General features: G+C 41.6%; 1 protein-coding gene across 2 annotated transcripts; it reads left to right on the top strand.

Moving 5' to 3' along the window:
- Positions 1-1,389: 1,389 nt before the first annotated feature.
- Positions 1,390-7,670, top strand: bhmt (betaine-homocysteine methyltransferase). 2 transcript variants are annotated; one of them, XM_062413437.1, is made up of 8 exons: positions 1,390-1,572; positions 3,791-3,923; positions 4,044-4,156; positions 4,724-4,915; positions 5,693-5,840; positions 6,505-6,687; positions 6,795-7,023; positions 7,106-7,670. In XM_062413437.1, exons 1-8 carry the CDS (start codon positions 1,513-1,515, stop codon positions 7,284-7,286), a joined length of 1,239 nt encoding a protein of 412 aa, XP_062269421.1. In that variant the 5' UTR covers positions 1,390-1,512; the 3' UTR covers positions 7,287-7,670. The 2 variants fall into 2 exon arrangements, with proteins under 2 accessions (XP_062269421.1, XP_062269422.1); XM_062413438.1 differs by lacking the exon at positions 1,390-1,572 and adding an exon at positions 3,485-3,627.
- The last annotated feature ends 3,008 nt before the right edge of the window (positions 7,671-10,678 follow it).

Raw genomic sequence — 10,678 nt, 5'->3', positions numbered from 1 at the left:
GGAGGGTCATTGCCATCATAATCTGGGCTGAGACCAGGAAACAGAAGGATCTGCAATGCAAACTGTATTTCTGGACTTTTCTGAGTTGTCTGTTGATGATCAATTTGCATTTTATATGAACTGTGGGATGATTCCCCTGAACCAACACCATGGAGTTGCATCTAATGTTATCTGAAAGACTCAACAACTCAAACTACCTCCTCCTGGCTGTGTTCTATCTAGGACTCTCTTGAATAAAGGCCAATGATCTGAGTTAGACGGTTTAAAAAAATGATGAAAGCATTCAGAAGTGATTCATACCCTGCTTGCAGCCTGTATATTCTCCAATCAGACAAGGCTTTTTTCATTTTTCCTTTTTCATATTGTGATGGTGCCATTTCATAATGACATCATCATGATGCAATTTCAGGAATCAGGTTTTGTCTTTAAAGATATTGAATGTAAAAGTCAATGCATATTAGAACCCGTCATCTCCTGACTTCTGTGTGACGTCTTCGTGCCGTGACTTATCATCATATACGCATCATATGATGCAGAATAATTAAAGTGGAAATATTCAGACCAATCAGAGGTGATTTCAGCAAAACTGCTTTTTCTTTTCAAAAACACGACAGATTATGTCACATCAGTGAGTAATGGGTCTGGAGTCTGTGTTTTGGGAAGTTTTACATTACATTTCACCGTTCAGGATCATGCCATTGCGGTTGTGTGAGATATTTTTGTAAATGTGTTTTAAAGAGCGTTTTTGTCTGGAGTGAAATCCATCCCTACGTTGTTGACACAAAACCTTTAACCTGCTTCTGGCTACACCTGCATATGATGTGATTAAACATTCCTTCTCAAACTGGGTGGGAGGGAACACACTATCCCTGATTGATCGCTCAGGCTATCACCGCAGGAGACAGTCCATCGTTATCAGTCTACCTCCCTCGTGTGATTGCCAGCATATTCACTCACTTGGCAGTTTATTGGATTCATCAAGCTTCAATAGTCAAATACAACAGGCCTGCAATAAATCCTGCATTTAGAAGTTGTGTTGTCCAGTAGTTGTTTGAACTGTTTGTGATTGTGTTGTAGGATTTAGTGCGTGCTGCTGTTGAACTGAGTGAACCATCATTGATATAACAAGGGTGAAGCAAATACTTATACTGTCAGTGTAATGCAATACAGTTCTGCAGTGTTACAAGATGTTTTATCCTATAATACTATTTCTAACACTATTCCAACAGATAAAAGCCATACAGTACAGTACTGATAAACTGATAACTGCGTGTCTGCACGCCTCCAGCCTGAGCAGAGGTACATTTGTTTAACTTACTGGATTATTACAAATCACGTGGTAAAAAATAAACGAACTGTTGCCCCCGAAAGATTAAGAGACAGGCTGTGAACTGGTTCTGCTGTCAGACACACACCAGCAATTTCAAAAGGGCTTTTCAGACAGTGAAGTCTACAAACACAATAAAATATAAGCAGGAGAAAAACTCTGCTCGTGTTCACCTGAGGAGGTTCATGTGTGCGACAATGGGGACAACTGGTGGACAGGTGTGGAATGACAAGGTCTTTGAAAAGGTAAGGACAGATGAGACGTCATCGTTACATTTGTACATTCTGTTTGCAAAGATGAAAGAAATAACTTCGATAACTGCCAACAGACGTCACTCCTCCGGGTATTCATGTTCTTGGTGCAGGTTGCCCCATGGACGCATGATCCGTCACAGTTAGAAAGCTCCTCCAGCCTGTTCACAGACGCCTCTGGGCAGTGAGCGATACTCATCATTATTGAGTAACACTTCTACAACTGAAGCCATTCATTAAAAATCACTTCGAGGATTAACAGTGAATTCTTATGAAAAAAAGTGAATCATTGCTAAGATCTTGCCTCTAACCAATGACGATTTATTTTCCTTTTTTCAGTGCTTCTGTGACCTAACTTTAACTTCATTTATAACGCACCTTTCAAAGCAAAGTTACAAAGTGTAAACATGTAACAAGATAAAAAATTATAAGTCTACTTTAATTGTATGGTATTGAATGAATTTGAAAAAAGGAAAATCTCCATTCACTATCATCAGACAACTTTTGGTTAAATGACAAGAGGCAGAAAAAGTAGACGCAGGAAAAGGCATTTACAGCAGGTCTACTGAATCCATGAACAATAATAAAGGTTCAGATTTCGATATTCTCGAGTTTCCTTTAAAAAGTATTAAACTGATTTTTGTATATATTTGTGCAGCAGGCCAGAGCTGACATCTTCAGGGTGACACCACGAAGGGTTAAAGATACTACTCCAGACGTTATTCAAGACATTTAAAAATACTTTCCTTTGAATAATAACTGTTTGGCTTGTTCCCTTGTCAGAATTCCAACAAATCTCCTCCTTCTCCCTCATTCAAAAATCGGATGTTTCTAGGCGCCCTACATCCCTGTAACGCCCCTTTAGCCACTTGAGTCACGTGTTGCACGTTATCCTCACGAAAGATTGAACCAGACGTGGTTCTGACAAAAAGCTGAGAGGTCATTAAAGTCAGGCTCCACAGAACAAGCATGAAACTCGGATTTTAGTGGAGCATTGAGAAACTTTGTTCTTGCAGCAGATGGATGTGAAATCAGCCTGTAGAGTCAAGCTCTGTAAAGAGCATAATCGTTACTGAAACCTTACCCCCCCCCCCCCCCCCCCCCCACAGAATCTAATGATTTCCATTATGGAGACCTTTTTTATGTCCCCAAAAGGACGACAAGTCCACATAATGACACCATTTCAGCCGATTTAGGTTCATTCAACATGATGCAGTGAAGCTCAAACATCCAAGTGAAGTAACAAACAGCATCTTTGACTTAACACGACTTTACATTATATTATTCTATATTACATTATATAAATATATATATATATGTTTGTAGTCCATGTTATTCAAATGTTGTACGTGTGTATCTAAAGCCTCAGGTGTCTTATTTGTGTGACTTTAAGTCAACCAAACATCACCAATAAGCCACAATGTTGCAGTGGGTAATACATTCTGTTATTAACCATGAACACACGCACACACACACACACACAAACGTGTCCAATCAGTCCGCACAGTATAGCTCTGAACTCCATCACATCACTGCTACAGTCCCAGGGCTTGTACAGTATGTTCTCTCACTCACCACATTACATGGGTCTTTGGCATCATCCCAGAAAATAAAAAAAACAGCCACCCACAACACCATGGCTGCTACCGCCCCACATTTTCACCTGCAGGCCCGTAAACTGGAATATGCATTTAGTTATTTATTCAAACGATTCATATGTATATATGTCATATAGAGCCACTTCCACGCAAGTCAAATCATCTTCCCACATGTCGTACTGATTGATATCTTCAAAAGGCAATGTGCCAACAATCTAGCTCATCATTAGAGCTGACTCTTCATATTTCTGCTTGATGATGAACAGTGGGCTGCTCTGTGGAAACTTACAATGACTGCGAGGAGGGGGGGGAGGGGATTTGGACGTGACATCCAGGACGACCGCGCCCCTTTTTGGATTATAAATTGAGCATGGATGCCTTCACTGAGCTCTCTTCAAACTCAGAAGGACGCTGAAGCTGAAAAAACATGGCACCAGCCGGAGCAAAGCGGGTGAGTGACTGGATGGGACGTCTCGACTTCAGAGGACGAGTTCTCAGTCCATTGCGCTTGATTTTGTTCTCCTGCAGAATGAAAGTGGGTGTGCGCACTGCCTTGCGCCCTATAGCGGTAAAGTGTACCCAAACTTTGTGCGCCTTTCTGTGTTCTGACACAGGGTATTCTGGAGCGTCTGGATGCGGGAGAGGTCGTCATCGGGGACGGAGGCTTCGTCTTCGCCCTGGAGAAGAGGGGCTACGTGAAGGCAGGGCCGTGGACACCTGAGGCTGCAGCCGAGAACCCCGAGGCGGGTAAGGTCCCATCCTCTGTAATTGCGCACGACATTCTTGGTTGATGGCTGAGCCGCAAACCCCCTTTTTGTCAGGTACGCAATGAGCCACATCTGTGTCTCGCTTTCTCTCCTCCTGCAGTGCGCCAGCTGCACAGGGAGTTCCTGAGGGCAGGCTCCACTGTCATGCAGACATTCACCTTCTATGCAAGCGATGACAAACTGGTGAACAGAGGCCACACTCAGCGCTTCACTGTGAGTTGTGTTCATATTAAAGTTGTTATGTTATTTTATGGCATGAACTCCGGAGACTGTCCACACAATTGGGGGGTCTGGTCTCTCTCCGGAGTCTGCCTTTCACACATGAACCATGTAGCAGGAGATTATCCGGTCAAATGCATTCACGACAACACAGACATGTTGGGAGTGTGCAGGTGAGTGGGGGTGCAACATGCACAACGCAGGATGTAGAATAGCAACTCATGATCACTGGAGGATCTCCTGGTGATTTCTCACATGGGCTCATTGAGAAATCCTCTGTTTTTTTTGGGCCGAGAGAAGTTCTGGAGAATGTCTGGACCACACATTTGCATTCTCACATAGTGTCCCTCTTGAGAATGTCTGGAGTTTATCCAGAGTTCAGTGCATGTCGAAAAGCAGCTATAAAGTTTCCTCCAGCTGCTCAGAGCAGCTTGGCACCGGGGGTTTAATAGAACTCACACGCTGCCCACAGGCAAAGCACAGAAACAGAAGTAGCAATTCCATTTTCTCCTGATATGAAAAGTGAGCCTTCTTTTTCATTTTTTTTTTTTCCATCCACAGGGGCAGCAAATAAACGAAGCAGCATGTGACCTGGCCAGAGAGGTGGCCAATGAGGGGGATGCTCTGGTGGCAGGAGGCATCTCTCAGACTCCCGCTTACCTCAGCTGCAAGAATGAGATTGAAGTCAAGGCCATCTTCAAGAAGCAGAGCGACGTATTTGTCCAGAAAAATGTGGACTTCTTGATCGCAGAGGTACGTACAGGAAAGACTAAAGCTCAGTTTCTTTCACCCCATCGTAAAGTTGATGTCACATGAGATTAAATATCTGCAGATGACTCTTAGTCACAGTAAGGTTGCAAGGAGTCTTTTGTGTTATGGGCAAAATCTGTGAGGACAATGTCCCCATCAACTACCACAAGCTCCACAGGCGCTGCAGAAACTCCCATTTGCTAAATTGATGAAAACACCTTGTGACGTAGCTGGTGGAGACAAAATCTAAATACTCACTTGAAAGCCTCACTGCACACAACAATGACACCGACATGCGGGTCAGGTTTCAAACAGTCGTAATGACGTAATGCAATATGCATTACTTGTTCCTGGGCCAAGTTATGTAACATGTGAAACAAAGGACAAATGTGAATGTGTAGTGAATTGTCCGCGTGCCAAATGCAGCCAGAGGGACTTCCATCTGTCTCCACATTACAACTCATTAGAATGTCAATTTATCATTTTTCAGAGGGAAGTGATTGTTAATCTCCACCATCTTTTGGAGACAGTTATTATTCTGCAGTTTCACGCAAAATCTACAAATGCACTTGATCAAAATGTCACATCACAAATGTGTTTTGAAGGTGAATTCATAAATAATTGCATTTCCGAATAATCCTTTTCTTCCCCAATTTAGTTTTGATCTGATCTTTGACCTCCAAACTTTAGTTTTTATTTGATGTGAATGCAAAACGTATTTTTTCTTTAAGATGAATGATCCACTTGTTTCATTGACCTGGCTTGTCTTTTGCTCTGCAGTACTTTGAGCATGTGGAAGAGGCTGAGTGGGCAGTCCAGGTGTTGAGGACCACCGGCAAGCCAGTGGCCGCAACTCTCTGCATTGGACCCGATGGAGACATGAATGGAGTCAGCCCTGGAGACTGTGCCGTCAAACTTGTCAAAGCTGGTATGGCGAATCTAAATCCACTGCATTGCATGAGTCCCTGTCCTAGTGTGGAGACAAAGGTGAGAGGACATGTCAAGGACTGTCCCCGCAATAAGGAGAGTAAGGGGGGGGGGGGGACGCATCCTGACGATGCAGAAGTGAGGCCACTGTGCAGCAAGTAGAGAGATAATTCAATTTATTAGGTACATTGAGCTGAAACCATTGCAGTTGTCTAATACAACAGTTCGACAACAGTTCCTACTTTCATGGAGGATTTAATGATCAGTCCATCCCATTTATATCAATGAGAGTAGGCTGAATAGCTGCAATACAAACTAAAGCCTCCATTCAGTGTCTCTCTAACTGAACATTACAAAGTTGTGCAGAACTGTCATTAAACTGCACTATCTTTACCATTAACCTGAAAGTGAATCATTTTTAACTGTACAGCAGTTCAGATTTTATATACATGTGCAAATGCAAGACATTTTTTTTTCAAATTTAATGCAGCAGAGTCTGAGATTCTGTCTTTTATAATCTTTATAGTCTACAGTCTTTTTTATGAAGTCCATATCCAAAAAGTGCTGAATCCTTCAATTCCCACAATGCAACCTGGAGTCTTTTATATCGCCCCTGATGCATCCATTCTGATCCCTGATGATGACTTCCTGTTTCCTTTTCGTAGGAGCTCACATTGTGGGCATCAACTGCCACTTTGACCCGGAGACCTGCGTGAAGACTGTGAAGATGATGAAGGCCGGAGTGGAGAAGGCCGGCCTGAAGGCTCACTACATGAGCCAGCCGCTGGCCTTCCACACGCCTGACTGCAAGCGCCAGGGTTTCATCGATCTGCCCGAGTTCCCCTTCAGTACGCACACACTCTGACGACCGATGCGTCTCCACATTATTAGTAGTTTAACGGTTGTGATGGAAGATCATAATCCACACACTCCTCAACAACTGTTTTCCCCACAGGTCTGGAGCCGAGGATCCTGACCAGATGGGACATGCAGAAATACGCCCGGGAAGCGTACACTGCCGGCATCCGCTATATCGGAGGCTGCTGCGGATTTGAACCCTATCACGTCCGTGCCTTGGCCGAGGAGCTGGCGCCTGAGAGGGGTTTCCTGCCCGCTGCGTCCGAGAAGCACGGCCTCTGGGGAAGCGGACTGGAAATGCACACAAAGCCCTGGGTTAGAGCGAGGTAGGTTGAGGAGAGTCTTTGCCGCTCATTTATTTTTTTTAAGTTATTTTGTTTTTAAAAAGTACCTCATTCCTCTGCGCAGGGCTCGTCAGGACTACTGGGTGAAGCAGACCCCCGCGTCTGGCCGCCCCTACTGCCCGTCCATGTCCACACCTGACGGCTGGGGCGTCACCAAGGGCCACGCTGAGCTGATGCAGCAGAAGGAGGCCACCTCCAAGGAGCAGCTGAAGGTTCTCTTTGACAAGGCCAACAAATGCCACTGAGTCGTGTCTTCATCCCCCCCCCCCCCCCCCCCGCCCCCCAACCCTCCATCCCCACCACCCCCAGGCCCAATTTGAAAGGAAGAGGCCAAGGGGTGGGGGGGGAGTGTGAGGAGCCACACTCACACATTCCCTTCAAGTTTGCGTACCAAAATAATCCTGACATTGTTTCTCAATTAAGGGTTTATTCTTTTCTTCTTTTTTTTACTAACATTTCAGATTAGCTGTCCAGCCTTAACCAACGAGGAGTGTTTCAGTACGCGGTGAAATCGTGAAATTATAAAGCTCAAAAGAGCAGCTGTGATAACCTAACACTCCAAACCAGTGCTTCTTGTCTGAATTGAACTGAATTGTGTGTAGCAATAAACTTCCAATTGAACAAAACAAGCATGTGTGTGTGTGTGAGATGTTCTTCCTATTGATTTCGATGTTGATATATAAAGGGGAAACCAGTTTTATTTATCAAGCACATTTCCTTACACAGAGGTAGATTCATGACATGGCAAGTGTTAGGATTTCAATATTTTAGCTATATTCTGTGTCTGACTCAACTCTAAATGAATAAAGATAGAAGCAGTTTGAGCCAGATAAGGCCTTCACGCAAATGATTAATAATAACCTTTTCCTTCCAAGTGTTTAACCTTGAAATTAGAACGTGTGAGCGCCAGAATGTGTTTCGTTGTTTTGGTTAAATTTTTTTGAATGTCTGTACAAACAGAATATTGTTTTGATATAGCAAGAACACAATAATCTTTTCTCCAATTGTCAACACCATTGGCCCACATGCCATCAGCTGTGTCAAGGTCTTTCATGAAGAGAACATTTTGCTTAGCAACTATCAGAGTAGTAGCGTCACGGAGAGCGGCTTCTTGTCCCTTCCTGGATTCCTTGACAAGAGGCGGGGATCTACAACTGTGGACCAATAAGGGAGAACCAAATTGATTTGCGGTGACTCCCCTTCAATCTTTCATAACCAATCATATTAAATCTACTGTTATAACTATATCAAACCCCTTTGTTCGGGGCCATTATTAACTACCTATTGCTAACTAAATTAGCCTAGGCTGTGATAATTGTCCATAGCTATGTTGTTCAACTTTCATTGCATCTCAATAAATACTTAAATTGGACCAGTCCGGCTCTTCTCTTATTTAGGATAAACCAACACGCCTGACACAAGAGGAGTGATCTTCCACATTATCGAAACTGGTTTAACACCCTCACGGAAACTGCTTTCTATTATACGAGCTAAATATAACCTGGATGTGTTCTTGAAAATCTGGGAGCTATTCTGTCACATTCAAGAAAAAGTTAATAAATAACTTGACAAAACCATAGGTGAAGCCTAGAAGTGTAGACAGGTGTAACGTGTTCTGGTAAAATGGTTTTGGATTTAAATAACGCTTTTCTCCACTGACCACTCAAGACTCTTTACAGTACAGTTTTTATATTCACTCACACATGTATACGGTGCATCTATTAGCAGCACATTGTTCTATGAGAGCTGTGGTAAAATACCGTTTCCTGAATTTTATGTTGCAACTTTTCCTTTAGATTTTATTCTTATTTGTTTTTCTAAACTCTTAAGTGTATGTATTAAAATCATAAATTAAAAAAAAACTTATTTGAGGTGCTGCACTGAAAATTTAATTTTTAAGTTAAAACTCAAGGAACAATTTACAAATTTCTACCAACATTTCATAAGCAAGCACAAGGGGATCAAATAGAAAATGTAAAATAAGTTGGAGTGAAATAATACAAGTTAATGCTAACATGTGTAAAATATAAAATATTGAATACAATGATATATGACCCTGACCTTAAATGAAAATTAAAAGCTGAATGTGGCTTATCTTATCCCCCCCCATGAAGGACACATGCTAGCCTTTTATAGTAGATGACCAAAATAGTGGAAGATATTACCTCAACCATTTTACCTCAACTTTGATCTGATGTGTTTGATATGGAGGTTTCAACTTGTGAGATGTATTTGGATACTGTAACATTTTGGCCCTGTGCTTTAATTGTGGTTTACTTCAGGCTAAGATGCTGTGATCAGGTTAAATCAAACCTGTATCGTCTTATCCAGCTCATCTGATTGGTTGAATACGGTTCATTGATTGATTTTAATACTGGAGAACTATTCCCTTCAATTTTGTGTTCCTGCATATTCTTGGTGACATTTGTTCTGCTTTGTGCTCCACACTGTTTCCACTGATGATGACACTTGGATCACTGTTATAACAACGTGACATTTCCACTGAATAGGGTCAAATAGCGAATGATTTCAGATCCATCTCCTGCCATCGCTGACAATCACCAACTTTCTTAATCTCTTAAACAGCAGCTGTAATTGTGAGCTCTTCAGTTAGTATTTAAAACGTTTTGACGTAAACAAATTCTACTTTTAATGTCAAGTGGCTCCCTTGTTTTCAACAGAATATTTTATATTTGTTTGTCTTTTAACTCTCTGCAACATATATATTTTTTATTTTAGTACACTATTTTCTATATATTTTATTATATATAAGGGATAGCATATTTTCATTATAATTGTAATAACAGTAGCAACCGGTCAAAATAAGTCATCAATAACATTGTAACATATGATTGTACTCATATCTAATAATAATGTTGAAACTCTTTCATTAACAGAGATTTGCATGTGACAATGAACAATTTCCTATGTTGTGGATTATTCTGTCAATGTCGATTTAAAACAACTCGGTTGACTAAAACGCTTCACAAAGTAAGATATACAACAAGAGGACCGCAAAAAGTAATACATCAAAGATACCAACGGGGACAATAGAAGATAAAAGAAAATAGAATAAAACTAAATCTGCTAGGAAAAAAAAGTTCTCAGCTCCAAAGGAAGGGCAAATAGAAGAGATGGTGTTTTTAAACAATGATTTAAAGTGTGCTTGAGAGAGTGGGGCAGATCTAATACGGAATGGAAAGCTATTCTGTAATTCATATGAGAAGAACTGGGCCCCGGAGGCTTCCTCAGGTCAAAATGATCCTTATATTTTCTTTTATTCATCCAAATGTTCTGTTCTTTAGTACCACAAACACAAGGTGGCAGCATTGCACTACTTTAGGTCAGATAAGACTCTCGAGTCCAAATTGAAATTTGACCAAGAACTGCTGCCATCTAGTGGTCACAATAATAATGACAATATAAACATTGGGTTATAATGAAGTAATTCTATGAAATATTTATTTTAAATCATATCAGTGTGTAGAAGAAAGGTTTTTATCCCATACAGATGATTGTATGTTAAGCTCTAATGGATGACAGTATTAAAGTCACCAGGTGTTGTATTAGGCTGGACACAAAACCTGTAGCGTCCCAAGTCTTTGTGAATAAACCCAAACATGTCAGTTTAAAGTCT

The sequence above is a fragment of the Platichthys flesus genome, chromosome 19, assembly GCF_949316205.1.
Source record: "Platichthys flesus chromosome 19, fPlaFle2.1, whole genome shotgun sequence".
In the NCBI taxonomy this organism is placed as follows: Eukaryota; Metazoa; Chordata; class Actinopteri; order Pleuronectiformes; family Pleuronectidae; genus Platichthys; species Platichthys flesus.
This window is presented reverse-complemented; position numbering and strand designations above follow the sequence as displayed.

Excerpts from the sequence above, each read along its gene's own strand:
- bhmt (XM_062413437.1), top strand. The coding sequence starts at position 1,513 with ATGTGTGCGACAATGGGGACAACTGGTGGACAGGTGTGGAATGACAAG. Across the intron at positions 1,573-3,790 it reads ATGACAAGGTCTTTGAAAAG|GGTATTCTGGAGCGTCTGGA; the intron begins GTAAGGACAGAT and ends GTTCTGACACAG. Across the intron at positions 7,024-7,105 it reads AAGCCCTGGGTTAGAGCGAG|GGCTCGTCAGGACTACTGGG; the intron begins GTAGGTTGAGGA and ends TCCTCTGCGCAG.